Below are 23,953 nucleotides of genomic sequence, written 5' to 3' on the forward strand. Positions count from 1 at the left end.
ATTTCAAAAATTTTCCAAAACACTCTTGCTCAAGATTAAACCATAGCATACAAATTAAGACGTAGTTTAATTATTTTTACATGCTAGAATTTTTAAATAGATGATTCACTCTTGTTTGACTCTTATGTTCCTGTAAAGGATGAACGGTGGTAGCTACAGTACGTCACCGATTGTTATCACGGACTTCCTAAGACCCATGCTTAATGAGATAAGATTGATATACTGCTTTTAGATATTAAAGATATTCACTCTTAAATATTTAAAGGCGTCACAAGCATGAAACTTAAAAGTAAAATAAAAAATATTCCTTTACATAATGTTAATTCTGTAGATCTTACTGCACGTATTGAACCTAGTAACTTCCATAATATAAAAGAAGATTATATCGCTGAAGAGTGGTAAGTACATTTTATTTTGTTTTTCTTTGGATGGATGAATGGATTTTTTATAACGATATGAAACTTATATATGGTTTCAAGCCAATATACCTCATAGGTACATAATTGAATTATTACAAATATCAATATTAGGTAACAATATTTATTTAGTCTTTATCTTGGTAGAGTTATTATAATATTTTTATGGAAAATAAATAAATTGGAGATTTTGTGAAATTAGGATCTACATACATATTATCGCTTACTATGGCAATGTTTTAATAATAAACACGTTGGTTTTGTATTCGATCACTGCCTGGGGATTTCTTTTTAAATTATTTTTATTCTATGTGGTTAATTAAAATGTGGTATTAAGCCCCAGTTTAGCTTGTATATATGGTTCAATCTACGTATACTACAAGATACAGAGAAGAATAAAAACACACATATATAAGACTTAAAAACAAAGTAAACATTAAAAATAAAATATATTTAAAAACGTCAAGCAGGGAAGACGATATAAGCGATTGTCAACCTTCAACGTCTGCTTACTACGAACATGGTCATCATCACTACCATCCTCAGCGACAGATCACTACCAGTTTAGAAAGAAAAATTCGACATGGACGGTAAAATCTTTACTAATTTTAATAAATCCATCTTAAAATGCTGATTAGTTTCTCATCTTAAAGAAAAAACTAAGAATTCTCCAGAACAAATAACAAGGGCCGTTAGAGTCTTTATGACAAAACTACAGCCTAATAATTAGGTGTGTAAGAACCTCTAAAATAACACAGATTAAAAGTAATGTGTCGGTTATTGGGCCTCAATGTCGATAGCCGCAGTCTTTTTCTATTTTTGGCTAATACCTACAAATTTAAAATTCGAACATAACATAATTATATATAAGAACATAATTATATAGGTTACCAAAAAATATAATTATTTTGTAACTTATGTTTATTTCATTATGTTTGATCTTAATTATTAAATTGTTATGAAGAAAAAAATCACTGTAAGACTGCTTTTTAAAACAAATAGACAAAAAGCTGTAAATATACGTTTTATTACCATTTTGCATATATAAAGTCTCGAAAGATATGTCAATGGAAATGCAATCAATTTTTTTCCATCAAACTAAATTATAAAAAAGCAAAGGTAGATCAAGCGGTAAGGCACTAGATTGCTTACAGGTGGTCGTCTAATTAATCGCGCCGTGTTGGAGATAAGAAGTGGGGAGGGGGGGCGCGTGTGCCTCGTTAGGAGGGCTGTCTGAAAGTGACACTACCAGTGCTAATTATTTAGCCGTAAGGACATCTCTTAAGCTATAGACCAATGCAAATAAGAGGCAATTAGATATTTATTATTTATCTATTTGTATTAGAAATGGCCACAAAATTCTAGCTCATTTACATAAAAAGTAAAAACACAATAGCTATATACATATATAGCTATTGTGTTTTTACTTTTTATATGATGAATGTAGCTGTTTAGTATAAAAAAAATCATTATTATTTTTAATTTTTATCTCTTTCAATTTTATTAAACTATCTCGTTTCCTCGGGTGACAGCGAGAGAGCTAAAAAGAATAACAATATAATTACCTCGCATAAGGACATCGATGATGATCGCCAATCGCCATATTTAACAGAGTCACAGCCAGTTAGTAAATTATTATCATTTACTAATTCCTTGGGCACACAGTCGCAGGTGCAAAACCGTCATCACAAAGCGGCCTCATTTGTACAGTTTATTATTAACTGTAGCACTAGCCACAACATTATGTTACATATAATTTTTCACGAATCAATAGAATAAATTATTTTAATAGTGTAGAATATTAGTGATATTAATAAATGAAACTATAAACTTTTACTAAGAATTTAATAATGATTAAAAATAAAGAGAAATCTAATCAAAACATAGCAAAGGATTGGCGGGAGAGATCGGAGCCGTTGCTCTCCGTGCCTGAGGATGAAAGGTGAGTCGGACGAGGCGCTTCATTAAACTCACTATTGGTCGATAAACGCTCGCTTAAACAAAACAATTTGTAATTTTATATCGACACCGCATTTGTTCTAAAAGCAATAGACATTTCATTAATATTAGTTATTTATTTATTTTTTTAAAATCTCTTTTTATACCTATATTGTATGAATACAACGAAATATTTAAATTATAATTTAATTTTGACGGCATTGCAGTATTCCATGAGTATGGGTACAAATCCTATTCCGAGCTACATTAGCGTCAATGACACGTTGCTTCTACGGCTTTGTCTCTATGTTGAAATTAAGTAATATAGAGAGATCAGAGAGAGAGAGAAATACATATGACAAAGTTTCATCGAATAGAATATTAAAACTATACACTTTGTTATTGATAATGATTGTCAATTTTCAGAGAACATCCACCTCACTTTCTGCCGCGACTTAGCGTTGTTCTTCCCTGCAGTGCAAGTTCCAGCGTTGACTGCGTGTCAGTACCGCCTCAAGCGAAACAGATGTCACATGGCGAGTAAGTGATGATTTCGGATTTTTTTTTTTTTTTTTTACGTAATGTTCTTACAACTTGTTCAAAATTTTCAATATATTAGAGAATTTGAAAATATAATAGGTAACCAGGGAACATTGTGTTCAATGTTTCCGCCGAATAAAAAGAATATATTATAAACATAAAATATGTATTAATTTATTTATTTTCTAATAATAAATAAAAAATAATAACTGCCAACAATGTTGTAAAGCATGCACCTACGAGTCTATTATGCATTCAACATTATATATTACATTCATTTCAAAATTAAGCATATTTCATGCTAATTAATTTAATGTATGACGTTATTCTAGTGAATCAATGACAGTGGTCGTATCGGCATTTTATGCAAAGCTGTTAATAGTATTAGGCCTAGCGCTACCCGTGACCAGCACAATACAAAATGAACTTTACACGAATATCATGTCTGATGTAAGTAGTTTTTTTTCCAATATCACGCTATATATAGCAGGGTAGGCAAAGGGAACCTAGTGTTAAGGCACCATGGCACAGAGTGGGGAATTCAACGCCGCGCTTTACCTTGTTGCCAGAGTAAAGAATTGAAAATATTCATTAATAATAATTAATTTTACCGAGCGGGAATCGAACTCACTACCGTCGCGTTTACAGTCACACGCTTGAGCCACTTCGCCACGACGGCCTCTGATGTGAGTAGGTATTGCTTTTCATTTTTGATAAGATATAAAGTTTCTTGTATTTTTCAAAAAAACACAATTATTATTTCAGATATTCACCATGTACCTTTATGTAGTCAGTATGATTTTTCTTGCATACACGTTTTATCATCTTCGCATAGCAAAAGCAAATAAAGATGGTAAGTACTAAACACTATTACATAGTTATACTTAAAATTCAAAATAATTATTTAAAATAAAAAAAAATCAGCTCTAAACTGTATTCCACACACACACACCACATTCACAGGCAGAGAGAACGTAGTGTTAAAACACCAGAGCAAAGAAATGAACATATAAATTCAAACAAATATTTTATTTCCTCAAGTGGGGATTGAACCCACAACCAGTCGCACGTTACTTGTACATGTACTTGTGCGTCACGACTGACCTCAACTTACGACTGGTTGTGTAAAATTGTTTATTAATAATGAACATTTGGAAACCAAAATGTACCTCGCAATGGCGGAACTAAAATATAAAGCTTTTTTTATGGAGTCCGCGATCAACAGGTCGTACATTTATTTATATGTTAGACTTTCTAGTTTTCAGCTTGTACTTACTTTATTACAAGCATACACAAGAATAGAAGTGGGAAATATATATCCTCAAATAAGTAATAATTTTCAAATTTCCAAGTGTTGGCTAGTTGTGGATGTGAAATTAAATATTTTATATTTTCAATACAAGCCGTGGCGTTAAGTAATTTAAAGACATTTTTTTATATTTTTCCAGATAACATAAAACGAACACGTTATGGCAGTTTCTACTTGCATATGGGTGTGGCAGGTTTTAGTGTAGGCTCTATTATTTATTCGTGCCTACAATTCGGAGAGTATTTCGATCTTTCAGGAGACTGTCAAATGGTCATAGTAGCCCTTAAACCAGCATTTAGAATATTTTTTATGGTCGCACAAACTATATTTATATTCTCTTACACTAATGTAAGTATGTTTTATTTATTATTGACACATATTTATATACTATAGAAGAAATATATTGTGTATAGGTATGGAACTTAAACAACTTTGTTATGGAAAACTCATTTTCACACATCTCTCACATGTGAGATTGACAGTGTTGATTTTTTAACAACACACTGTATCCCGCATCTAACATGAACACTTCTGAAATCTTATCTTATATTGAAACACTTCTTCCCCCAATTTGCGAGACATTGTGAGAAATATTCTACGCCGCGCTTTTCCTTGTTACTAGTGCGAGGAAATGAAAACATGAAATAATTCATTTCACCGAGTAAAAATCGAACCCACACCGGCGCGTTAGTCACATATTTGTGCCACTGCGACACCATTCAAGTAATCTTTAGTTTTCTTAAAAATAACGAATTAACATAAATATTAAAAAAACTCAGAGGTCTTAATTAATTGCTTTAAAAAACCAGGTTGTTTAAAGTAAATCCGTCGTACAGGTGACGATAATAAATTATTATAATAAATAACAGCAACATTGCGATCGACTTTCACAACATTTTCTCTCTCATATAAATGATGACAGTATTTTAATAAACATACAACGTGAATAAACCGATACCCACCCGTCTGCAAATAAGCGTAAGGATTGCGCATCGAATGAACGCTATAATTATATTTTGCACCAGGATGGAATCGATAGTGCTACTTATTTACGTCACAATTTAATATTCAATGTAAATTATTATTTACATACTTATATACTTATCTAAAAATATAATCACGATGTCTTTTGTATCTACATTTAAAGTGACGAAAGAAATAATTATGTAATAACGTTTATTATATAAAATTTGAAAACTAATATCAAGATGTAATAAATACAATATTAATAAACAAATATTTAAAGTGTACTAGTGGTAAAATCATTCGGAACATTTATTTAAATATTTAACTATTTTTTCAATTAAACACTAAACTACTAGCTACCTTAACCTATCTATAATTTGGTTGTATTTTTTTGTATGTATTTAAACTTTTCTTATATTTCAGCTGTTGGATCCTATGCGAGGTGTCGTTCTAGACAGATTTGGCCTGATGCATCTCATTGCCACTAACGTATGCGAATGGCTAAATGTTGTTATTCAAGAAACAAGAGACGACATCGTTGCTTTAGCATACAATCGACCAGCTCTTCTTAGATATACAAATGTGACCGGCCCAGCTAAAGTTGTAATAACAGAAGAAACCATAAACAATACTTCATTAAACGACTATATAAACGAAAACTTTACAGGCCAAAGGGAAATAATCCATGCAAATTTAACCGCCAGAATAGAACCATGGAGTTGCAATGTCTCAGATATGATAACGCCTCTAATAAGAACAATGAATCCTTATTTGAGGCCTTGTGGGGTCGAATACAGCTTACTTTGCTCCATAATAATAGTCGTTATATGGAACGATATTTGCACCGTTCCGGGATCGGTAAATATGCATTTTAGATATAACAAACCTAAGATAAGAAAATAGGCTCACGGTAACAGTTATTCAATTCATTCTTTTGTATAGAATAAACTAAAAATTAAACAGAAAGTAATGTTAATTATTTTTTTCGTTTTAGAAATCACTTACAAAGTTAAATTCAAATTCTAAAATTGATGAAAAACAATGCTGTGGCAGGATGAAGTCAAACAACCACTTCTCCGTAGACTGCGGTAGTGCACATAAGGGGCTCTTTATGGGTGTGGCGGTGCTGGCGGGTACTATCGTCAGCTTGATGCTTTTTAACGGACTATTTCAAAAAGAGAAACATGTCGAACTTGCTTTACTACAGGTAACATAATTTAAATTATTTTTTGACATTTATATGATAAAATAATGACACAGATAAAATTAATACCATTTTTTAATATTTAATTTACATTAACAACTTTAATTTAATTACTTTATGACTTAAATACATATACGTGGTATGTACGTCTACATAATTTATTTAATTATATTTTATTCATATTATCCTATTTCCAATACTTCTTTTTGTACACAAATACGAAATTCTGTTCTATAGGTTTCCGTCTATTGTAAAAATACTGGAAAAATTCAACATAGGACTTTGTCCAACCAGATCAATTTACAATTTCGCTTATAAGTACAAAATGCCATAAAGGATACCGACATTTATTATTTCAGATAAACATATGTGAAACAGTGTTATTTATATTAATGATATTGGGGTCAGCGGCTTGCATGCATCGAGTGCGCGCATTAACTGTGCGACAGGTGTCCACTACAATGCCGCTAGAGCATGCGCTGCTTCTCGTGACTCAGTTCGGAGTTTATCTATACTATTTATTCCAAGTTATCGGTGCTAGTTTCTTGATTCAACGTTTTTCTGAGGAACGACGAGCAACAAGGTGATGTACCTGTATTTAGCTTTAATTTTTACGAATGAATACCTACTTACTAAATAAAGGCAAAAATATTAGAAACATCAACTTCACCCTGTAACTGTCCCCACACAGCAGGTTACGCAGAGGGATACTTGTGTTAAGACACTTCCTAATTTTCGCCTAATTCTAGAGGCATTGCGTACGTCGAACCCGGAGAGAAGAAATTAAACTATTAAATATTTAATACCACCGAGTGGGGATCGAACCCACAACCAGTGGCGTTACAGTCACACACCCGTGCCCCTGTGCCACGACTGATCTTTATTATCACTAAAATATTGGATTTAAAGTATTTATACCTTTGATTTAAATTCCGATGGATATTTTTAAAATCTTATTATCTGACAACAGAATAATAGCACCGCTGTTCGCCATTATACAAAGTTCCTGCCAAACGTTGCTTGTAATGGACACGTGGTCAAGACGATGTACGGGAAGCAAAGAGCGTCCAGGGCGACAACTGGTCACATTCCTTTTAGTCAGCAATTTCGCGCTATGGCTACTTAACCGTGTTAAGAATGCTCGAGCTGAATTTCATCCCTTACAGGTGTAAACAAATTTACCTAATTTAAAAAATAAGTATTATTTCTATTTCCTGTGTGTTTTCAAAAAGCCAAACACTTCCTTTTGAATAATAAATTTGAATTCGTTATCCAATACCCAGTAAGTATATTGACATTACAAATAGTTATTGCGAACAGAATTGTTTATTTTATGTACAATAAAGTATCGATAGAAACAAATCAATGCTTCCAAGTCTTAGATACCTCCACGGATCGTCTTAGCATCCTAAGCATCCGTTTATTTATAATCATTTTTGTTCTTCTTTCAGATGGAATTTTACGGCGTGTGGGCCTGGACTCTAATCACGCATGTCTCTGTTCCATTATTAGTATGCTACAGATTTCAAGCGACAGTCTGTTTTTACGAAATATGGAAAAATTCGTACAAAAGAAAAAAAGACACTTTTGTTAATGATGAAATTGAGTTGAAAAATTACCATATTTCATAAATTATATTTTATATTTAATATAGGTAATTTAAAGTTAACGTGAAATGTGTTTTGTCGTATTTATTTATCCTTTTTTGACATTTTGTCTAATTATTCAATATGAATGTAACATAATATAAGGTACTATTAAATTAAAATAAAATTCGAATAAATATTGGACAAACCAAATAGATATTAAGACTTCTACAATCTCCTTCGTGTGTTCTCTTTTTTTTAATATTGAATAGGCTTGCGTTTGACCGCATCAAGCCTAATGAGTGGTCGATTAGGTCGATGGGGTCTACGGTGGTGCATGCTTGCCTAGTTAACTCTGTTTTTGAAGACTCCCATATTATAAGTCATAGAAAATACAGATGCCGGTGCTGAACAGGCACGCTCGAAACGCCATAAATTAAGAACCAAGCCAAACTGATATTAATACTAACACATATGTATAGAAACAATCATTTCGTGGTAAAACTTCCATTTTTCAAGGAAGCACTAGGCTACTTGCAGGCAGAGTCACATAGGTGCTTAAAAATATGTATGTCATACATGTCATACATAGCTCTCAGTTATTTTCATGTGAGTAACTACATAATAGCTTTAACCTGGCTGATTAAAGCTAGTATGTAACTTCAAGTAACTCCGAAAATCGGGTATTTCTAATAGTTACCTTTACGTACCAAACGAAACAGTATTTCTTGCCTTGGCAACATTCACCTAGATGTTGTTTTCACCCAAGAGATGTTTACCTATGCTGTATTTTAAATATCATTATTTTCTTTTGATTAATTTTGGGCATAATATATAAATGAGATTACCTATTTTATTGATAGTAATCGTAAAGGCACTTGAGGTGGGATGAGATATCGAAGCTAAATCAAAACGTGAATACCATTTACCATTTGTTATTAGACAACAGAAACTTTAGAACGCCATTGGCAAAATTTTGTAAACTTTACTATTTCCATTAATTTCACAATTATTTTTATTAAATGTCGAAAGTTACCAAATTTCGAAATTATTTACGTTTTTTTATTTTATTAATTTTATAATTTTTTATTAATTTAGTTTACTAAATTTCTGATTGATTTTTGTACAGCTATACTAAGATGTTTTTTCAGCTTCACGCTGTATTCCGCATTTAGCTGGGTAGGCAGAGGGATCCTATTTTTAAGACACTCTACTCTCAACTTTCCGCTTAATTTAATTATATATCTACATCAAAATTCAAATGTAAAAAACAATGCTACTAATAATAATTATGCTTCAGAGAACTTGATCCGTGTGGTAACAAAATATATGGTTCAAAAAAGAAAAAAATAATTTATAGGCGCCATCTACATATGTAATAAGAAAAGTGTAACTTTTCTTAATACAATACCAATTAATAAATAATTTACATATTTAAAAATAATACTTCTTTTTATATTGAAATAATATATACATAGTATGGTAAATAATTTTGCAAAATGATCTTGCAGTACCGTATTTTTATTTCAAGATTTTTCCTTTTGAATCTGTCCCAAGTAACACCAATGACAGTTTACGAAGTTGTCAAATGTCAAGTCTGGCTTCCGTCTGACTTCAAATTGCTTTACAATAAACCAATAGAATTTATTTTTCTCACGTTTTATAATATAAAAATAAGGTATTCCTAAAAATATGGCTTCGGCAATGGATGTTGATGAAGAAGAAGTAGAAATGGCTTCCTCTAGTAGCGGTAAAGGTGATAAGAAAAGATTTGAAGTTAAAAAGGTATTTTAATTTACGCTTACTCATTGTATATTGTTATTATTTTCACCGTTACTATATAATTATTTAAAAAAACATAATTGAATGAAAATTTCAACATATTTATTATTTTATTTTAGTGGAACGCTGTGGCACTTTGGGCATGGGGTATGTAACTAGTAATTTGTAACTAACATAACCATGTTTTGATTTCTTTGTTCGCTTTTTTTATCCAACTTTTCTTTATGAATAAATTAATTATATATTTATTTAATATTTCTCAATTACAGATATTGTTGTGGACAATTGTGCCATTTGCCGAAATCATATAATGGATTTATGCATTGAATGTCAAGCCAATCAGGCATCTGCTACAAGTGAAGAGTGTACAGTTGCTTGGGGTGTATGTAATGTAAGTTACTATAATAAAATTATAATAATAATATTATTTAATCTTACATTGTAATTAATTAATTTTTATTTCAGCATGCATTTCATTTTCATTGTATATCTCGCTGGCTTAAAACAAGACAAGTATGTCCTCTTGATAACAGGGAGTGGGAGTTTCAAAAGTATGTATTATTTATTCAAAATATATGTAGCTATTATTTTCAATTTAATAAAAAACAATAATTTAATTAAAAACTTTATTTCAGGTATGGGCACTAAAATAGTAACAGAACTAATTTCCATAACTACTGTGAATCTAAGATGTGATCAATATTCAGCAAGTTTTTAATAAAATTACTCTGACTTGACCCTTTTATTATTGATTTGACTTTTATTTAAAAATTCAACCTAAACATAATAAACCTCTTATAAAAAAATACTTTTGTATTCTCAATATATATATCAGAGGATTTATAGCAGGGAATCAGCAAGTTTGTTTTTTAAATTAATATAAGAATTTTAATATAACCAATGTAGAATCTAAGAGGGGCTTGAGTTTGCAATTAGTATAAAAATATCCATCCATGGGTAAGAATACCCATATATAATATAAAGTCCATTGTGGTACAGAAAAAAAATTTAATAATAAATTTACTTTGCGACTTAAGCAACCCCTGCTAACCCTTGCGAGAGCTGCAACGGGTGCGCCGTTAGGAACCGCCACCCAGCACGCCATGTTCGGAACGGCTGGAGGTGGAGGATGGAGCTACGTATGGAGGTGGTGTATAAAATGTAAGAGGAGGATGGAACAGAAAATGAATCAATTATTAGACGTGATTGGACGACAGAGATTTCGATGTTGTTTGTGTGACTGAAACCAAACGAAAGGACAATGGCACGACCGATTTATCGGGCTGTCCGGTCACTTTCTGAGCTGGCGTACCAGAGAGTGAGCGGGGCTGCCAAGATGTAGGCGTGTTATTGTCCTCTCGATTGGTTAGTGCAGCTGTAGAATACAAGGCGATCAACTAGAAACTGCTTTGGGTTCGATTCAAGCTGTGGATAACAAGAGTATTCTTGATAGCGGCGTATGCATCAGTGTTTGAACGGATTGGTCGGAACTGCGCGGAGCAGTTACGAGTGCTAGGTCAGTATGGTGACAAGAGAATGAATGAGGCTGGAAAGATTATATTGGAAATTTGCAAGCACATGTATACATGAGAGACAACGGAAGGGATCAACGTATTTCAAGCCCAGTTATAGACATGCGAGTGTTTAGGGGTGCTGAGCTGGGAACAGACAATTGTCAAATTCTTGCATAAAATAGGAGTCTGTTCACAGGTTGGTTCAGCTATGATTGACGAGGTTGAGTTCAATTATCGCATAAGAAGCTGGAAGCTTCATGATCTACCGATTAGAGTAGAATATCAAGAAAGTTTCCGTAAAACTAGACAGAGAATCTGGAAATGGTAATAAATAAGTATGCTGACAGAACCTTAGGGATTGTATGAAAGAAGCAGCGACGTATGTGATAAAGGGAAGAGGCGTTAGCAAAAAGCGCGACTAATAGTGGGGTGAGGAAATGCAAGAAGGAATAGAAAGAAAGGATGCATTATAGATTTATACATTTTTTGTAACTTCACGCTGTATCGCGCACACAGGAGGGTAAGCTGAGGGAACTTAGTATCAAGACATTCCATTCTTCGTTTTCTGCCGCATTTTGGAGGCAATGCATGTTGAGTAGCGGACCTCTACGCGGCACTTTGCTTTGATACCAGGGCGAAAGGAATAAAAAATATATCTAGTGGGAATCGAACCCACAACCTGTCGCTTTAAAAGTCACACGATTGTGACTGGCCTTTTTGAATGGATAAAAATAAATTTTTGAAAATATATTTCTTTAATTTTACCAATTTAATCTTTTATTTATATTTAATAAATTGAGTGTAAATAAAATAATAAAGAGTCGAGGCATTTTATTATCATAATTAAATGAAAATATTTCATAATGGCTAACTTGATAACAAGATGCATTCATTTTGTCTAACTTGGATTTAATACATATACTATTCCGACATGGAATATCACAAAGCTAGTTAACTAACTAGCAATTAAGTATATTTTATTATTTTACATATAAATACATCACCAGCAATGTAATTTACAGAGTAACGATAACTATGTAATCGTAAACGATGCGCATTTTCTCAACTTGTCATATTAAAATAAATAAGAAATTTTCTATATCTAATGTGCTTCTAGTACAACCATAGTGACCATCTCTAATTTAACCTTATTTTAAAAATTTTACCACATTTTATCTTAGTGATGCACTTTAACAACAATTGTGTCTAAAATCAAAACAGCTATTCTAGAGGTCATTTATCTAGAAGTCAAAAATATTTTAATAAGCAAAGTATGTCAATAACAAAATCTATTCCATAACAGATTTACCAACTAATATATTTATTGTTTTGTTGTCAAGTCTAATATATTAGAGACTTTTCTCAGGAAATATACAAAACTTCATACTTTTAATGTTATACACTTACAGTATTATTACAGTATCAATTTTCTGCTTTTTAAGAGATGAAAATTCAAAAAGAAGCCACATTGAGTGTAAGGGTAACCATTATTTAATGGAATGTTTGTAAATATTTACATATAATTTACCACATATGCTTCAATTATTTGCCACTCAGCTTCGTTGCTCAGCTAGTTTAACTAAGGTTTTGTACCCCAAAATGGTTGTAAATAATTATTTGATGCTACAATTTTATTGAATATACTTATATATCAGTGAAACTAAAAAAATACATAAGTTTAATTACACTTGATACATCCTTTCAGAATTTTTATTGTTGAAAATGTCATGCGCACCATTTACTTTTTCTTGTCATCCACATCTACAAATGCAATAATTACAGTAAAATAACAAGCTATAATATTGAGGCCGGAATTACATTAAAAATTCAAGTAATTAAATGGATTGTATATACCTAACTGGTCACAATGTTAAAAAAAAATTGATCAGTGTTAAAATATACCAACTAAAATGTGTTGAAAATAATTATCATAATAAATCACCACAAATTACCAATGTTTTGTATTTGGCTTCATTAAAGCTTTATACCTGTAAAATGATTTAAATAATTACTACAGCAAAGTCGATAGTTATTCTTGTGAAAGTAATTCCGGCAGTATTCAGTTACTTAATTTAAAGTTTTAAAAATCATTGAATGTCATTTAACTATACATATACATATTAACAATATACACACTAATAAATTATTTTTGATAATTGCCAGTTTGTTTACACTGAATAAATGACATTGAGGATTAGATTCTCATTACAATGTTATTCAATATTTAGTCTTTTTCATAAAAATATTAAAGCTGAGAAAAGTATTTGGATATATCTCAGTAGAATAAAATACACTGTACATGAAGGTAGCCTGAAATTTAAAATTGATGATTAAATTCCTCTATCATTGCTCATACAAAAAAGCATATTTCTCATACTCATTCAATAAATATTTCCGACTTCTCAATTAAAACAATTTGTTATCTATCACAATACTTCAATTAATTCAATCTTAACATCACAAAATAAATACTACATAAAAATAATCCTAGTCAGTGACAATAATTAAACTAATAATTGAATATTAACGGTGGAAAATAACCACAAGGTAGTTGCGGCTGTCAGTCTGCCGATATGGCAGTGGGCAAGTCGATAGTACGACTTTCATTACCAAAAATTAATCTTAAGCGTTTCATAGGAGGCAGGGGACGGATAGGACTATGTTTACGATGTCGCTCCTTTGATCGACGTCTTTTTTTCAACCGCCGCGCAGTTTCAGGGTCAACGCCCTCCAACCTTAAAACCTCATATTCGGGAGCTTCCACTGTGCCCCCACAATCCATAACTTCCTCAACCACTGGACTACGTTTTACTCGTAGCGTCAATTTCAGACCTCTTCGTGGAGGTGTACATGGACAATCACTGCTTTTATTAGAATTATCTGCTAACCAAGGAGGCCCAGATTCGGATTCTTTTTTGGTGTCTTCAGTTCTATTTGAAACATCACTTTTATGATGTTTACTTGGTTTACCATCTTTAAGCTCACTTGGATTTACGTTTTCTCTAAAGTCACAAATTTCACTTTTAATACATGCACCATCACTTATACACTTAACATTATCTATTACTTGTTGCTTCATATTAGATACAATAGGTTCAGTTACTTCTGTTTTCACTGTTACCAAAGGTAAGTCAGTGGTTTGCTGCGGAGATTCATTTGGGTCACATTTATTCTCTGTTTTTATAAGATCTGTTTCACTACAGGTTAAAATCTGTGATTCTGATTCACATTGTTTCTTTATTAAAGTCAATTCCGCTGATGGAGATTTAACTTCTTCAGATGTTTTATTTATTTCTAAGCTACTTTGATCTATTTGATCTTTATTTATATTATGATTTTTACTTAATTTATCCAATTTAGAAGAATTTTTAACTTTGGAATATGTAGATTGAGACAATGTATCATTCAGACGCTTATGACTCCTTAAAACAATACCTGAGTGAGAATCACGACTGCTTCTAGAGCTAGTAACACTACAGCATCGAGACTGTGGTGTTAGACTTTGATTGGTGGCAGTGGTGGCATTTGATCCATTTAAGATACGGCTACTGTCAGTTCTACGGCGTAATCTTTCACCTCTACTTGAAGCTGAAGACTCTCTACTGCTTTGAGCCTCTTTACTAGGAGCTCCATCAACAACATCTGCAATACAACCTTGAGCTATTAAAAGTTCTGCATCATACTTAGTTAATCCCTTTTGCTTCATTTCTTTCATACTTAAAGGCGAGACTATAGTTGATGGTTGACGGCTAGATATTCGAGATTTTTCTTGATTTTTACTACCTATGGGTTTTTGTGTCTGTTTAGCTTTTGTTCTATTTATTCTATTATCAGTTTCTCTAAATCTATATCTGGTAGCCTGTTCATCATTGTGACCACTTTGAACTGAAAATGCCCCCTTACCTCTTCTTTCACAAGTTTCACATTCACAGTAACAATTACCATTTCCAAAGAAATCCTCTCCATAAAAGCAAGTTATTTCTTCACCAATTTCAATATCTCTCAACACACGAACAAAAGCCTTTCCACGATCTGTAGCTTCAAAAGTACATGTAGGTCTACAATCATGGTTAATATATGCAGCAGGTCCTAACCACAACTGGGCACAATTTTTTCTACAACTATACATAACAGAAAAGTCATTCTTTCCTGGATGTAATAATTGCTTTTCTTCTTCTTCTGTCATTTCAGCTATACATCCCACCAAAAAATCAATCCTTTCATGTTTAAAAAATTTTTTTGTGGTTGAAATTTTGGCTCCAACACGACCTTCTAAAGAATACCTATAACATGGTTCTATAACAAAACCAGCTTTTTTATCAAATACTCGGAGATAACGATATATCTGAAACAACAAAAATATATATTATATATTCAAATAGTAAATTGATGAAACTTTAACATTTTAAAAATAAATACTAACATGTTCCCTTAACTTATTCTGTTGATGTTTATTTTTACTGAAATGTCTAGGCATCCATTCACCATTGGCAAGTTTCGAGTAAGCTTTATTATAATCCTGAGTTTGAATAAATTCTTTGACTATATTTTTTAATTCTTCTTTATTTGTTTTTAACGGCCGATATCGAATATTCATTTTGTGTGTAGTAATTCCGAGATAAGGATCCACAATAAGCGCCGTAGCCAGATCATCGTACTCTGATAGCTCCCGAGGAGTCATACCCATAGGTTGCATTTTGTGAAGCACTTGCCTCCCTGGATAAGTTGCTGATCCAACAACCATTCTGAACACCTAGAAAACAAAGACGCTACAACTATACTTGATGCATTAAAATATTATTAACTAAGTCACATTGTTTGCTATTCAAGTTCCACTAAGTTTCAACTTTATGTAAAACGTACATTAATCAAATATACTGATTGCCAATTAAGTACATTAAACGAATCCAAGCATTCTTATGAAAATGAAACACTAAATTATAAAAGGACAAATATGGCGGACGAACACGAATATCAAAAGACACGTCAAAAACTTTTTCAATTTCCATTGTTTTAATAACATATTAATTATTTTTTTCAAAGTTATCTGCACTAAGCATATTCTACAGTAAAAGAAACTTACTTAAATAATTAAATTTCCTTAAAATGCATGTTAATTTCTACTAATAATTTTGCTATCTTAACACTTTTGGTCGTTAATGCTAGGTTGCATATATATTTTATACATAACGAAAAGTGAAAACGATAAGTAAGGTATCAGTTTCAATAAAATTTCATAATTACTAAACTATTAATACATATTTAATGTTCAAAAACTCAAAGGAACGCTGAAAAACAACCATGTTTTCGTGCACTTCATTCATATATTTAGCATTTATGAAGCGTCTTAAACATTTATGTTTTTTATACTATATATTCAACATTATAATTAATTATTTTCTTCTTTAATAGATTTCGTATGAAATAAATATTATTAATATTTTTTGAGATTTTTCAATGATATAAAATATAGCAAATACCTAGTATGAAAAATTACTTTCAACAAGCTTCGTAAATGCAAAACCTAACAGATTATTAGTAGAATAAAAATATTATGAGCAAATTCTTAATAAATTCCTGTTTAGAATACCCTAAAATGTTTAAATAAATACTCTCTTAATTATTTTCATGATTGATGTAATTAGGAGTTATAAACTTTAATATGGACTACTTCAGTTATAATGAATTAAACGATAAAAAGTAGACAATCGTCTATTTTTCATATCTAATAATTCATATAACAATTTATATAATATAGTATGCGGGGCCATGTATTAATGTATATTTTTGTCAATATTATTGTGTGTATTTCTCGCCTTAGCGCGCTTTAACAAATACCAATAATAATCTGTGGATATGTGAGTTGTGACATGTTTATTAAATTATATTACTAATTGTCAAACTGTCTGCTTGACACTTGACTGGCACCTTCACTTCATAATTTCTTAGGGCGATAGACAATAGACATGTGATTGTTCAATGTCCTCTCTTCATAAGTGCGGTAGTAGTTTTTGTAATTTCTAATTAATTATTGTATTAAAAGTTACTCAGTCCTAAGTTTCTTTGAATGGTGAATAAAACTTGGTTTTTGAAACTGGAAAAAACGAAACGGCAAACGTACAATAAAATACAAGTAATAAAATTTAAAATTTATATTCATTATATATTAAAAATAAAATTTTAAATTTATATTCATACGTTCTATTTTTTAACAATAACTTACATTTTAACGACAAAGAAATTATTTCATGAGGCCAGTTGTGGCGCAGGGGCACAAGTATGACTATAAACGTAACTGATTGTGGGTTCGATCCCTACTCAACGAAATGAAATATTTATTTAAATCTGTATTTCTTATAATTTCGCCACTCAACACACAATTCCTCCAGAAATCGGCAGAAAGTGGGCCACATAGTATCTTAACACAGGGGTTCCTTCTGCCTACACTGCTGTGTGCAGGATACAGTTTGAAGCTGATTTAATCTTTTCAATTATTTCATCATTTATATCATGATAAAACTATGTTGTATTTTAATTTTACATAAAATTAATTATTTTAATATATAAATAATCATTTTAGAAAAACAAATATGGCTCACTCATCAGCATCAGCAGGAAATTTGAAAAGCGGATTGATAGACTTTGTGGCAGGTTCCTTAGGTATTTATTATATTTTTATTGTCAATTAACTCAATCAACCAATATATTTTTTTATTGTGTTGTTTACAATATTATGATTACAGATGTTACTTTTTTATTTATTGTTAGGAGGAGTAGCTGTAGTATATGTAGGACAACCTTTGGACACAGTAAAAGTGAAAATGCAAGCATTTCCACATCTTTACAAAGGAATGTATCACTGTTTAAAGCAAACACTCAGAAATGATGGCATTATACGGGGATTATATGCAGGAACAACTCCTGCTATAATGGCTAATGTAGCTGAAAACTCTGTTCTTTTTGCAGCATATGGATACTGTCAAAAATTTGTATGCCATCTAACAGGCACTGAGGTATGAGTAGAGATAATACAAATTAAGTGTTTTAAGGAATGGGAAAAGATTGTAAAAAAAATAAATGTTTTTTTAATTTTTTTTTAGAGTGTGGATCAATTGACAATGCTAGGCAATGCATCAGCAGGTTTCTTGGCTTCGTTTTTCTCATCTTTTACACTATGTCCCACAGAATTAATTAAGTGTCAACTGCAAGCGATGAGAGAAGTCAATGTGCAAGGCTCACAAACAGCTGTATGATGACTCTTCTTTGGGTATTTCATAAAATATATTTCATGGCTTACTTTATGTATATATTAATATTTAATATGCTTATGCTTATATATCATTTTGAAAGCTTAGTTTGCATGAAAAATCACTGTACTGTCAATCAAGTTATCAACTTATTGCATCATTAAAATAATGTTTTTTTTGTGAAATCTGTGACCTTTATTGGTTTGCCAAGAGCAAAAAGTTTACTACTACTACTTTATAAGTAGAGCACTTTATAACCTTTTTGATTTTTGGTCATCACAACGAATGGCAAATGCTTGAATAATCTCGTTGATTTGATTAGAACTAGATATATATGTACATATTTCCTAGTACACTATAGTCTATTTTGTACTGTATGTGATAGTTATTTTTAGATTTTTAAAATATTTTTATACTAAACTAGCTTTGGTTACTGTAATAAAAAAACAAAAGCCATGTGGAGCTGTAATTTTTTGTGTTAAATCACTTACAGGCACTGCTTCTTTCTATATATTCTTAAATTCATGTGGCTATGTTATAAAAATCACTCATACAAAACTTTTTTTTATAACAGAAAAACATTGAAGACTGCACTGCAACATTTTCTCTCACAGCTCTGAATTTTGTTTTCTAACTTGATAAATGGCTGGTAATATTGTAAAACAAACTAGGTTCACGCTGTATCCCGCATATAGCAGGGTAGGCAAACCCAGTGTTCCATGTACCCTCCGTTCTCCTCTTTCCGCCGAAGTTGTAGAGACATTGCGTGTTCAATGGTGGAACTTAACGCTGCCATAGCAAATGAAAATATTATTAAATAATAATTCATACCCCCGAATGAGGATTGAACCCACAGCCGTCGCGTTAAAGTTACACCATTATGCCCCTCCGCGACGACGGTCTCAATATTGTAGTGGAGTTATTTATGTGTTGCATGCTGTCTTCAATGTGTTAATAAAGTTCTTTCTCCAGATCTAATCTCTATCTCTCCATCTAGCTATTGGTTCTACTACCTAACATACAATTACTCTAAAATAGTGCAGTAGACGCTATTCTTTTATTTGGCTTATAAAAATAAAGTAACCACAAAAAAGTAATTGTCTTTTGTATTTTTATCTAATTATTACATAATATTTTTACAACATTTAGGTAAAAGTAACGCCACTACAGTTGACACAGCAGATATTTAAAGAATATGGAATTCAAGGGCTCTTTAGAGGTCTCGTACCCACCATTATGAGAGAGATGCCAGGTTATTTTTTCTTCTTTGGTGGATATGAAGGTAAATTATGTAGAATTCTTATATAAAAGAGTCAAGAACGCTCGGAGATATCGAGTTGAAATTCTAACTATCGAGTTTATGTTATTAGTATCTATTCTTAACTGCGTCACATGTAATAAAGTATGGATAAACATCGTGAAATAAAAAAAAATCTTACGTCTAAACTGTTGACGTATCTTAATTATTATTTTTAGGTATGGATTTGAAATATTTTCCCTATATGCTGTTCCCGTAAAAGGAGCGCATATGCTTTCAACCTGTATATATTTCATTTCCCAGAGTTTTTGGTTGTTGTTGTTGGAATTGGTCATCGGACCTGCAACCATCGCACACGGCTCCTGCATCACGATGGACCAATGAAATAATATATTGATAAAAAAATATATAGCAAAAATATATTTTATATTCAAATTTTGACATAGTGGGACATTGTTTTACTGTAAACGCAACCGATTATCAGTTCAATTCGCAATTTACTAAATTACTTATTGATAAAAAATCAAAGTCCCGCTTCGGTATGACCAAGTGCGGCGTTGTTTCGCAACTTACGCGCAGTGTCTCGAATTCAGGCGTAACGTGAAGAATAGTGTATTGGCACTACATTTTCTATCCACCCCAATTTATGAAGCGTGATATGTGACGCTGATTCTATTTTCTTTTTTTGTATTTTAGGCACAAGGGAATTATTAGCGAAACCTGGCCAATCAAAAGATGATATAGGATTTTTTAAAACAATGGTAGCAGGCGCAGTCGGTGGATTAGTTTTATGGACAATTATATTTCCATCAGATGTCATTAAATCTCGTGTACAAATATCAAATAAAAGCCAAAAATTTCTAACAGTTGGTATGGAAATTATCAGAAAGGAAGGTTTGTATACACGTTTTTTTTTCTATATTCATACAAGGCAAAGGTTACTATTGCTTCAAAGAATTTTAAATCAATGAATAAGTATATTATAATTCAAGAAGCAATGATTATCGTTTTATTTTCATCGAAGTAACTGTTGGATGTAAAGATTTAATCATCAATTAAATTAAATCAACCTCACTATGTGCCCACTCTGCACATACCAGGTTAGGCAGAGGGTATCCAGTGTTAAGACATTTCTTTCTCCACTTTCCGCCGAATTCAGGAGATATTGCGTGTTGAGTGGCGAAGCTCAACGCCGCGCTTCGACACCAGAACGAACAATGTAAATATAAGCTTAAATAAATATTTCACTTCTTCGAGTATTGATTGAATCCACAATCATGTATGTGTTTGTGAGTTATCTATTATCTTATAGATATTTTTTCTTACAAGAGAATCTATTGACGTGTGAAATACATATTGCCTCTGCATTTTTTTTATTAATTTAGGCAAAAATATATGTTGGGGAACGGAGTGTCTTAACATTAGGTTCCCTCTGCCGGTTCACACAGCAGGGGTGTGCGGGAAAGAGCGTGAAGCTGATTTATTTGATTTGATTTAAAAAGTATATATTGCGAAACATACATAAGTAAATGAAATAGTTTGTGTTATTTCTAGGCATGTCTAATACGTTATAATTTACATGTGAAAAAAAAAAACTTTCTGGACTGGTTCTCTATATAAACATTATTTAGCTAAATTTTATATTCTTTCTGACCGCGTATACTTCGCACATCCTAAGTAAGTTATTAAATAAAAACAATTTTTTACAGGCGTTTTGGCACTCTACAACGGGCTCAAACCGACATTAGTACGCACCATACCAGCGACGGCAGTTCTCTTTGTCGTATATGAATATTCTAAGAAGTTTATGCATCAATCTTTTGGTGATTAATTGTTAGAAATTTAATTTCTATACTAATACTTATTAATTAAACATTCTTTTGTTATTGATTAAACATTTTTTTTTAATCAATGCCCTCATTTCCTCACAAGAGCAAATAAGATAACATTCCAGTATGAAATCAAGGTTATAATATATTGATAAATATCGAATCCCCGATAATTTGTAAATGTATAAAATACTCTTGACAATAATACGTAGTAGTATGCTATCTTAATATATTTAAACGTAATCTTGACCGTTTACATGTAAATACGCATTATTTGTATAATAAATATATATTGTATTTTAATAATTTTGGTCGTAGATAAAAAAAGCCATTCTATAGATTGACGTTAATCATGAACGTGTTCTTATACTGCGAATGTTAAAGAGGCCGTCGTGGTCGTAAAATTGGGTGAAAAGTGGAAAACGAAATGTCAATACTAAGCTAAGGTATTACCTATGATAATGTTAAACTACTTATGTAAATATTGTAAGAAATTCACAGCATTTATGACGTATAGTTAAATAGATATAATATAAAGTTGTAGGTACCTGAAATTTAAACTGTAGGTAATTAAAGTTTTACTGATATTTCAGTATTCGTAATTCTACAATCTACATACTAATTGCAATTTTCAAGAAATTATTTTTAAAGTTTATAATTTGAAATTTTATGCTTATATTTTATTAGTATTTTTTTTTATCATTAGTAGTTTTTTAATCTAGTTTTATAATATTATTATATAGAACAATAAAGTAGAAATTACTAGTAACAGTTCTGGTTCTATTCAGTTTTTTTCATTTTAACAACATTTTGACGTAGAAATGCGGCATTCTTTCGCCAAAAAACGGAACAAAAAATCAAATAATGTACAATGAATTTATTATTAACCTATTTATTTGAGTTTTAAAAAAGTTTCACCGGTGATAGATATCAATGTAAAATGTTTTTTACTGGAAAAACGTGACGTTTTTATGACTTAAATGATATTATTTTCGTCCGAATAATTATACCTAACTTAGGAATACCTACTTATATGTATTTCTATTTAATGATTAATAACTAATTTTAATATTAGACTTAGAAAATATTTCTCACAGTCGGTATGCTTGTTCCAAACGGGCTATTTATTTTTTGGGCTAAAAATCGGGACGTCTCATCAAAATCGGGACATTTCGCAACGCTAGCTAGCTAGCTAGGTTCTAGCTAGCAGCTATGCTTATAATACGTAAACAACAAAGTATTTTTTTTATTTGAATATAATTCAAAGCAATATGACTTATGTGAAATTTATGAAAATTAATTCATTGACATTTGTTTTTCTGAGTGTCAGCTTGTTACCAAATCTTATATCTATTTACCAAGTAAACAATTTGACAAATAAGATATTATTGCTAAATGCAAGCTGATGATTATCAGATTCAAAATATATTACACTATAGGAGAAAGTCTTTCAAAAACAGAAATGGAATTTATATTGATGCTTACGTAAATGATAGAAGAGAGGACACAACTCAAGACCTAGAGTCTCCAAGACATGAAAGAAATACAGTAGATTCTGCATGCTGTAGCTGTGATATAGATACAGATAGTGATATAGCACATATTCTTCATAAAAAATGTCCTGTTATTGCCTTAGCGCAACAACAACTTCAGAAACTTTTAAACGAAACAGACCAATTTGTCTATGATAATGGTAGATGCCCTAGGTAAATATAACTTTATGTTGTAACTTATACTATTTGTAGCCCCAACTTTGCTTACATTGGCTTCAAGACCCTTAGCTTGCTACACTCATTTACCAATCGATCTCATTAAAATCGAGTTTAGTAGCAGAAATGAAATTAATTGAAATATGAATTTATTTTTATCCTCCATGTAATAATAACCAATATACATACATACATATTATAACCACAATAACATAATTATGTATTTTTCGATATTTCCAAAAAAAAAGTAACACTGCATATTTTCAGATTGGTGTATGATATCTACATTTGTTGTAAAAACTGTCTCTTGGATCCAAATAAATGTATTTATATATTTTTGATTTTAATAGTGTTAGTCTGGTTTTTTGGCTTCTTATTTGGAGCATCTACGTGTGGAAGTTGCCAGCGAAAATTTTATAGCCCTTTATTAAATTGCATTGATAATATGCTTATATTGGATACATTTCAATCATCTGAGGAGTCTTATAGAGCTATTGTATAATTGAATGCTGGAAATATTTTATATTATGTTTATAATTGGGAGCAAATGTAATTACCTACATATTTATATTATTAATATAAGTCTTTACAAAAATAAAAATGTAATATAATTTGATATTAATTATTATATAATAATTACAAAATATATTAAATT

General features: G+C 31.2%; 5 protein-coding genes across 8 annotated transcripts; 4 read left to right on the forward strand and 1 right to left on the reverse strand.

The window, feature by feature from the left end:
• Positions 1-244: 244 nt before the first annotated feature.
• Positions 245-8,049, forward strand: LOC146530069 (proton channel OtopLc-like). Of its 2 annotated transcripts, XM_085201200.1 has the most exons (11): positions 245-398; positions 887-1,006; positions 2,781-2,894; positions 3,227-3,344; positions 3,660-3,747; positions 4,343-4,551; positions 5,593-6,027; positions 6,164-6,376; positions 6,733-6,956; positions 7,344-7,541; positions 7,825-8,049. In XM_085201200.1, the coding sequence occupies exons 1-11, from the start codon at positions 277-279 to the stop codon at positions 7,856-7,858; spliced, it is 1,875 nt and encodes a 624-aa protein (XP_085057326.1). In that variant the 5' UTR covers positions 245-276; the 3' UTR covers positions 7,859-8,049. The 2 variants fall into 2 exon arrangements, with proteins under 2 accessions (XP_085057326.1, XP_085057327.1); XM_085201201.1 differs by lacking the exons at positions 245-398; positions 887-1,006 and adding an exon at positions 2,085-2,358 and having other exon boundaries at positions 7,344-7,539.
• A 1,487-nt stretch (positions 8,050-9,536) lies between these two features.
• On the forward strand, positions 9,537-10,491 carry Roc1a (Regulator of cullins 1a). Its single transcript, XM_085200134.1, has 5 exons — positions 9,537-9,744; positions 9,861-9,888; positions 10,011-10,132; positions 10,207-10,292; positions 10,377-10,491. The coding sequence occupies exons 1-5, from the start codon at positions 9,652-9,654 to the stop codon at positions 10,387-10,389; spliced, it is 342 nt and encodes a 113-aa protein (XP_085056260.1). The 5' UTR covers positions 9,537-9,651; the 3' UTR covers positions 10,390-10,491.
• A 1,578-nt stretch (positions 10,492-12,069) lies between these two features.
• Hmt4-20 (Histone methyltransferase 4-20) lies at positions 12,070-16,554 on the reverse strand. 2 transcript variants are annotated; one of them, XM_085200131.1, is made up of 3 exons: positions 16,339-16,554; positions 15,679-16,008; positions 12,070-15,600 (listed from the first exon to the last, which is right to left on the reverse strand). In XM_085200131.1, exons 2-3 carry the CDS (start codon positions 15,997-15,999, stop codon positions 13,816-13,818), a joined length of 2,106 nt encoding a protein of 701 aa, XP_085056257.1. In that variant the 5' UTR covers positions 16,000-16,008; positions 16,339-16,554; the 3' UTR covers positions 12,070-13,815. The 2 variants fall into 2 exon arrangements, with proteins under 2 accessions (XP_085056257.1, XP_085056259.1); XM_085200133.1 differs by lacking the exon at positions 16,339-16,554 and adding an exon at positions 16,119-16,235.
• A 619-nt stretch (positions 16,555-17,173) lies between these two features.
• Positions 17,174-21,655, forward strand: LOC146530072 (mitochondrial ornithine transporter 1). 2 transcript variants are annotated; one of them, XM_085200687.1, is made up of 7 exons: positions 17,174-17,388; positions 17,836-17,915; positions 18,024-18,268; positions 18,356-18,502; positions 19,652-19,784; positions 20,457-20,654; positions 21,470-21,655. In XM_085200687.1, the coding sequence occupies exons 2-7, from the start codon at positions 17,846-17,848 to the stop codon at positions 21,589-21,591; spliced, it is 915 nt and encodes a 304-aa protein (XP_085056813.1). In that variant the 5' UTR covers positions 17,174-17,388; positions 17,836-17,845; the 3' UTR covers positions 21,592-21,655. The 2 variants fall into 2 exon arrangements, with proteins under 2 accessions (XP_085056813.1, XP_085056815.1); XM_085200689.1 differs by having other exon boundaries at positions 17,181-17,256.
• A 140-nt stretch (positions 21,656-21,795) lies between these two features.
• Positions 21,796-23,880, forward strand: LOC146530073 (uncharacterized). Its single transcript, XM_085200690.1, has 2 exons — positions 21,796-23,295; positions 23,566-23,880. The coding sequence occupies exons 1-2, from the start codon at positions 22,985-22,987 to the stop codon at positions 23,798-23,800; spliced, it is 546 nt and encodes a 181-aa protein (XP_085056816.1). The 5' UTR covers positions 21,796-22,984; the 3' UTR covers positions 23,801-23,880.
• The last annotated feature ends 73 nt before the right edge of the window (positions 23,881-23,953 follow it).

This window comes from Heliconius melpomene, chromosome 17 (assembly GCF_056956725.1).
Source record: "Heliconius melpomene rosina isolate 202511_hmr_F chromosome 17, ASM5695672v1, whole genome shotgun sequence".
NCBI lineage: Eukaryota > Metazoa > Arthropoda > Insecta > Lepidoptera > Nymphalidae > Heliconius > Heliconius melpomene.

Bases quoted from the DNA above. Each gene is read 5' to 3' on its own strand.
- LOC146530069 (XM_085201200.1), top strand. From the start codon at position 277: ATGAAACTTAAAAGTAAAATAAAAAATATTCCTTTACATAATGTTAAT. The intron at 2,895-3,226 runs GTAAGTGATGAT...ACGTTATTCTAG, and splicing joins AAACAGATGTCACATGGCGA to TGAATCAATGACAGTGGTCG. The intron at 7,542-7,824 runs GTAAACAAATTT...TTCTTCTTTCAG, and splicing joins GAATTTCATCCCTTACAGGT to ATGGAATTTTACGGCGTGTG.
- Roc1a (XM_085200134.1), top strand. From the start codon at position 9,652: ATGGCTTCGGCAATGGATGTTGATGAAGAAGAAGTAGAAATGGCTTCC. The intron at 9,745-9,860 runs GTATTTTAATTT...ATTTTATTTTAG, and splicing joins AAAGATTTGAAGTTAAAAAG to TGGAACGCTGTGGCACTTTG. The intron at 10,133-10,206 runs GTAAGTTACTAT...TTTTTATTTCAG, and splicing joins TTGCTTGGGGTGTATGTAAT to CATGCATTTCATTTTCATTG.
- Hmt4-20 (XM_085200131.1), bottom strand. From the start codon at position 15,999: ATGGTTGTTGGATCAGCAACTTATCCAGGGAGGCAAGTGCTTCACAAA. The intron at 15,601-15,678 runs GTTAGTATTTAT...TTGTTGTTTCAG, and splicing joins AGAATAAGTTAAGGGAACAT to ATATATCGTTATCTCCGAGT.
- LOC146530072 (XM_085200687.1), top strand. From the start codon at position 17,846: ATGGCTCACTCATCAGCATCAGCAGGAAATTTGAAAAGCGGATTGATA. The intron at 17,916-18,023 runs GTATTTATTATA...ATTTATTGTTAG, and splicing joins CTTTGTGGCAGGTTCCTTAG to GAGGAGTAGCTGTAGTATAT. The intron at 18,269-18,355 runs GTATGAGTAGAG...ATTTTTTTTTAG, and splicing joins GCCATCTAACAGGCACTGAG to AGTGTGGATCAATTGACAAT.
- LOC146530073 (XM_085200690.1), top strand. From the start codon at position 22,985: ATGCAAGCTGATGATTATCAGATTCAAAATATATTACACTATAGGAGA. The intron at 23,296-23,565 runs GTAAATATAACT...GCATATTTTCAG, and splicing joins GATAATGGTAGATGCCCTAG to ATTGGTGTATGATATCTACA.